The 5745-nt window shown below is 37.3% G+C and overlaps 1 protein-coding gene across 1 annotated transcript; it reads left to right on the top strand.

The window, feature by feature from the left end:
- The first annotated feature begins 236 nt into the window (after positions 1-236).
- On the top strand, positions 237-3777 carry si:dkey-45d16.4 (uncharacterized). Its single transcript, XM_051112896.1, has 4 exons — positions 237-310; positions 971-1235; positions 1816-2015; positions 2184-3777. The coding sequence occupies exons 1-4, from the start codon at positions 301-303 to the stop codon at positions 2516-2518; spliced, it is 810 nt and encodes a 269-aa protein (XP_050968853.1). The 5' UTR covers positions 237-300; the 3' UTR covers positions 2519-3777.
- Positions 3778-5745: the final 1968 nt, after the last annotated feature.

Here is a 5745-nt window from a genome sequence, read left to right as displayed (position 1 = left end):
TGAAAATTACGCGAATAAATTGATCATTTTAACTTTCCTGATGAGTTCACAACATGTCTGTGTTTTATATGAGGTGATAAAAAGACCAGCGCCCAGTTTTGAGTTAAAATCGCTTGATTTGACCATCTTCTGCCCTCTTGAGGATGGAAGGAGCACCTGCATTCCCTTCTTTCCCAGTTATGCCAGATTTCCCGAGAAGTTGAGGTACACGTCAGAATGGAACCTGTACTGGTGAGCGGACGTGTACAATGACCTCAGCAGTTTGTGCGTATCAGCTGACACACATACAGACGGGAAAACATGGAACGCGGTAAGACCTGCCGAAAAACCGCAACGTTTGAATAGAATAGAATCTATTTATTATATTCTTGAATCTAAAATCCATAGTATCTGTTCTGTTCAACATTTGAAAAGAATAAAATGCACTGATTCTTTTCTTGAATCTAATATCATTAAAATTTGTTTTTATTCAGATTCTCTGTAATGCAGAGATACTTTTGCATTGCACTGCAATGCTAAGCGACGTCATACAGTCAACGCGCCGTAAAAGCCTGGGCTGCCCTGTTAGGAGTGTGTCAGTAGTCAATAAAGCACCATAGTGACGCTCTGTGTTTTAGAAAACAGTATATTTGTTTTATTAAGTGTAACATAAGTCAAAATAATGGCCCAAACTCAAAATAGTAAATCACAAAGAATAACTCTTTAAATAGGCAATACAACACATGACCCTGATAAAAGTGTGTGGCATAGGCTACTATTGGACTGAGAAAAGCAACGCTAAAGAGAAACGTGTATGGACTTGCCCACACATTACATAATTAAAATAAAAACTTTAATAAACTGTGTGACTGATGCATGTGGAAACAGGTAAAGCTTAAGGCATATAAATGACAAAAATATGCATAAATGTTTGAAAATCCAGTTCCCAGAATTTATTCTCAGGTTCTTACGTCTTTTTGCCCTTATACAGGTTTCTCTCTTGCTGGACCTTCTTCTAATCCTCGTAAACGTCAAGTACGATTTTCAGCACGTCATGACATCCTGCTCCTCCGTGAGGTGATAGCACAGAACCCCTTCACTTCTAAAGAGTCAGGCCGGATCTGGGCAAGAGTGGGCGAAATTATTACTGCGACCCTACAAGATGAGAACTTTGAGGTGGATGGACGCAGATGCAGGGAGAGAACAATGCTACTGCTGGATTATTATAAAAAACAGGACTTTGCAAGTCTACGCAGGTTAGGAGAGGTCAACCTTCCTTTTTTACCTGCCTTAAAGGTGCACTAACTACATTTTTCCAGTTAAAATAAGTGAATTGAAGTAAATAAATGAACTGTACTTTTCTCTTAAATATGAGTATTTAATCACATGTGGTGAAGATCCCAGTAATATAAGAGAAATGCAAAAAGCTATTATATTCTGCAAGAAGGTGGGTTCCCCTTCACGGCAGCTGCCATGTTGAGATCAGTTAAATACTATTCACTTTATCTTGGTAACACAATTTGGTTGTGGAACAACATGAAGGTTAAACAGGATATTTCTAAAATGGAATATGTAACTGACAACATTGCTTTTGCTTGATGTTGCAATTGTCAGTAAGTCCAAAACACTTCTGTTTCAAACTGTGCATCATTAATCATGAAATGGTTATAAATGTTGTGATTAATTATACTTTAAGGTTCCTTTGTTAAAAGAGGTGAACAGCATGACTTGACACTGGTGAATTAAATGTCCACAGAAAAGTACTGTTTCAGGGTTAATTATAGTTTTTGTTTGTGTATACACAAAAGCTATTAGATCTGAGTTGTTGGTGTTCAGGTTTGGTACGGAGCGCCTCTATGCACAGAAAGAAGACCTGCTGCATGAAGTCCTGGAGTTGGAGGCAGAGAAGAATCTTCTGGCGAGTGGAGAAAGTAAATACCAAGATGATGAACTCAGGAAGAGAGCACTAGAAGAATTAACGTCACCTGAGCCTGACAAATCCACTGTGCTGTCAGTAACAACAGCTCCCCCCACTGGTAAGGAGTCTTAAGTTTAGAAATGATTATAACCACAGCTCATAGATCATTAAACAACACATAGCTTGTAGATCTTTAGCTTTTATTGTCTCTTACCTAAACATACAAAAAATACATAAACATTGTCTTTTACATACTCTTACATATGTGCATACAATTTTTTATCAGTGGTAGCCAGCCCAGAACCTGAGGAGCAGGAGGAGGCTGAGCTCACAGCTCCTACAGCCAAACGGCCATGTCAGTGCTGCTGCCAGACCTACTCAGAGATCCTAAGCTTCCTAGAAAAGCGATTTGAAGCAGAGCAGAGTCTGCGAGAGGAGGAGATGGCACTGAGAAGAGAGGAGCTAGAAATTCAGAGGAGTAAGATTGCCTTAGATCGCGAGCGTCTTGGAGCAGAAAGAAAAGAGCGGGAACGTCGCTTTGAGCTGGAGAGTCAGGAAAGGCAGGTTATACTGGATTTGTTAAAGGAGAAGGTCCTAAAAAATGAACGGAACTCTGACTGAAATGACTAAAAATAGTTTAATGTTAATAGTTTTTTTTCCCCAGTCTTTGATGTTGAATTGTCTTTCCAGCCAATGCTATATTCTGCTTTCCCTGTTTGAACTGGTCTTATAGCATGAAAATAATGTAAACCCATAATATTATAGTTGATTGTCATAGCACTGAATAATATTCATTCATTGAATAAATATTGAATTATATCATTCTTATCAAATATGATTAGACACAAATTCTGACCACGAATAATAAACAACATTAGACCAGACCATGTGATGCATTTTTGAATTGTGTTCTAATATCTGTGACTCTCTGTGAATTATGTCACATTTAGAATGACTCGTCTGGTCTTGGAAACTGCTCATCTTGTGGGTTGAAGTTTCAGAATATTGACTGATTGATTGCTATCAGACTATTATCCAGTGACAAGTATTGTTATCATGGGACTACTTTCACGACTGAAAAAAATAGTCTGAGAAGAAGTGTATACAAGAACCATGTGTTCTGCTCAGAAACACCACTATCACATTGGAGAGCCACCCTCCTTATTGACCTGATAAGGTGCCTGTTGTTGCTGGTGACAGAGAGAAAGAAGAAAAAGAAAAGCTTCTGGGGGTGGCCCATTCTCCGCTTTTCTCACCGCAGAGCCGCTAAATACAATCTGGCTAAGACTGAGAATAAGTTGTGTTTTACATGAACTCATAAAAATTAAATAACTTTTTTATAAGTACACCATTCATCTAATTTTTAAGTTATTTCATACTTACTGCAATTGTTTATCGCTAACAGGCCACATTCACAGCCATTATAAAATCAGCCCAAAACTGGGTCAAGGAGGATTTGGCTTTGTCTACGAAGGGACAAACACTGCATATTTCTTCAGAAGTAAAGGCTGGACTAATATGACCTCTGTGCACATGCTAATTGTTATTGTTTTAATTTTGTAATAATTGTAACAAACGCCTGAAGGCATCCCCATGGAGATAGGCCTGACACTCTTGGCCAGTAAGAGCCCAAGAGCTCCTCAAATAATAAAACTGCTGGACTGGGAGGACAGCGAAGACCACTACATCATGATCATGGAGCAGCCCATGCCCTGCATGGAATTGAAAAGTTTTGTGAAGCTCCACAGAGAGTCTTGACAAGGGGATAGCACGAAAGGTCATACGGCAGGTCTTTCATCGGGACATCAAAACGGAGAACCTGCTGTTGAACCAGGACACCATAGAGATTAAATTGATTGACTTTGGGTGTAGTGCGCAAATAAAGATATTTGGATACAAAGTCTTCAGTGGTATGTGTTATGGACTACTTTGTTAATTATCTCACAGAATTGCATCCTGTATAGTCAACATGATGTGGAAATGTATTAAACATAAACTCAGTGAACTCAGGTCACCGTGAATGACGCTAGGGATCCTCTTTATGATGGTGTGTGGATATTATCCCACAGACTATGACCTGGATCTGATCAGTAAGACCTGTCTTACTGTCACCTGTCACAAGGTAAGATCTTCACCAAAGAAGAACGAAGGACAATCTGTATTTTAAATCACACAAAAAAGACCTATTGCTTGAAAGAGAGTAGGTGTAAAGAACAAGCTAATGAATAAAATGTCTTTGTCTTTTTTGCACAGAATGCTGCCAGATGATTTCTTCAGGTATGCCGTCTGATCCACAGCAGAGGATCGATCTGGAGAAGATGCATCCCCATGACTGGTTTATGGTACTAAGTTTAAGATGAGCTAAATGCTTTTTTATCATTTTTGATTTGGTTTGATCATCCATCATAAACTTTCTACCAAATCAAATTTGCTCTAAATGTAATGTATTTAGACTATTAATGCAGATGTAATTTTTTTATCAGGTCATGGAGTAAGACATGAAGAACCTTAGAAAACAACTTAGACTGTCACAGCCACCCTGTTGTTTTCTATCTTCAGTCAGCTTGGCAGCTGACATGAGTGGCCTTTCCATCCCTCCACTCATGCATTTATTGTCTTGCAGGGAGCCTCAACTTGAAGCAGAAAATCTTGCGTCTGTCAGTACTGCTTGCTTAGAAATGTCTAAATATTAATTTTAAAGAGTTATTTATAAGAAGTGTATAATATAGATAAGCTTATAAGATATGTATAAGTGTATAAGATAATTTAATAAGACAATTGTTTAAGAATTTATAAGAAAACTTTTAAATGTATAATAAAGTTTATAAAAGCCTTGTTTTTGAGGTGTCTGAGTCATATTAGAGAATATGTTAGGACATCCAACATAGAAGGTGCACACCAGTCTTCAACGTAATGCATTATACAGTTGTGTAGTTACAGTGGTTTTTCAGTTGTATCACCCCCATTCACAGAATTTTATGAAACTTCGTATGCGCCCTCAGAATGACCTGTTGTCTATTGTGTGTCCAGTTTCATTAAGCTTGGACACTGCATTCAGCAGATATACATCAGCTTGTAAAAATACCCATTAATTAACTTATATTTTGCAGTGCTTTGCAGAAACAGATATGCGTATAATCAGCTCACTGAAGGAATCAGAAGAATTTTTATTGTGAATTTTGATTGTAACTATGGTTCCAGAGTTACTAGCAAAAACGTGTTGTAGTGCATTTTAACCAATTCTACCCAAACTTAATATACAGCTTCAAAAAGTCATGAAACTAAACAGGTTTCTTCAAAATGACTTGTTCTCCATATGGACAAGGTTTGAGAAGTTTTATGCACACAACATATAGACATGTTAGTCATATTGGGTCATACCAGACAAATCTGTATCTGCTAAGTAGTTTGACAGAACAAAATTCTTTTGATAATTTTTTGCCAGCAAAGTTTAGAGTTGACCTGCAAAGTTTGATGAAGATCTGACAAACGGTCTAGGAGGAGGTCAAAAAAGATCATCATAAAAATTAAATATACTCTTGTTCAGGGATTCATAAAAAAGAATTCTGATTCTATCACACAGTTACTGTGTTATTAGCAAACAAGTTATTAATTATAGCATTGTGATTTTTAAAATAAAATTCTGTGCACTTTTGTTTTGCCATGGTGTGATATATCTATTTTTATAAAAGTATTCAGATTTGTTGTTATAATATTTATAAACTCTTTATGATCTTTATGTACCTCCTGTTATATTACCATAGTGAACAGAACATCGCACATGACCTGTTGAACTGTTTGTATTGCTGACAAATGCTGTTTCCTGAGTACCACCCTGTAGTCATTTT

Source organism: Labeo rohita, chromosome 6 (assembly GCF_022985175.1).
Source record: "Labeo rohita strain BAU-BD-2019 chromosome 6, IGBB_LRoh.1.0, whole genome shotgun sequence".
In the NCBI taxonomy this organism is placed as follows: Eukaryota; Metazoa; Chordata; class Actinopteri; order Cypriniformes; family Cyprinidae; genus Labeo; species Labeo rohita.
This window is presented reverse-complemented; position numbering and strand designations above follow the sequence as displayed.

Bases quoted from the DNA above. Each gene is read 5' to 3' on its own strand.
- si:dkey-45d16.4 (XM_051112896.1), top strand. The intron at 1,236-1,815 runs GTTAGGAGAGGT...GTTGGTGTTCAG, and splicing joins GACTTTGCAAGTCTACGCAG to GTTTGGTACGGAGCGCCTCT. The intron at 2,016-2,183 runs GTAAGGAGTCTT...ATTTTTTATCAG, and splicing joins AACAACAGCTCCCCCCACTG to TGGTAGCCAGCCCAGAACCT.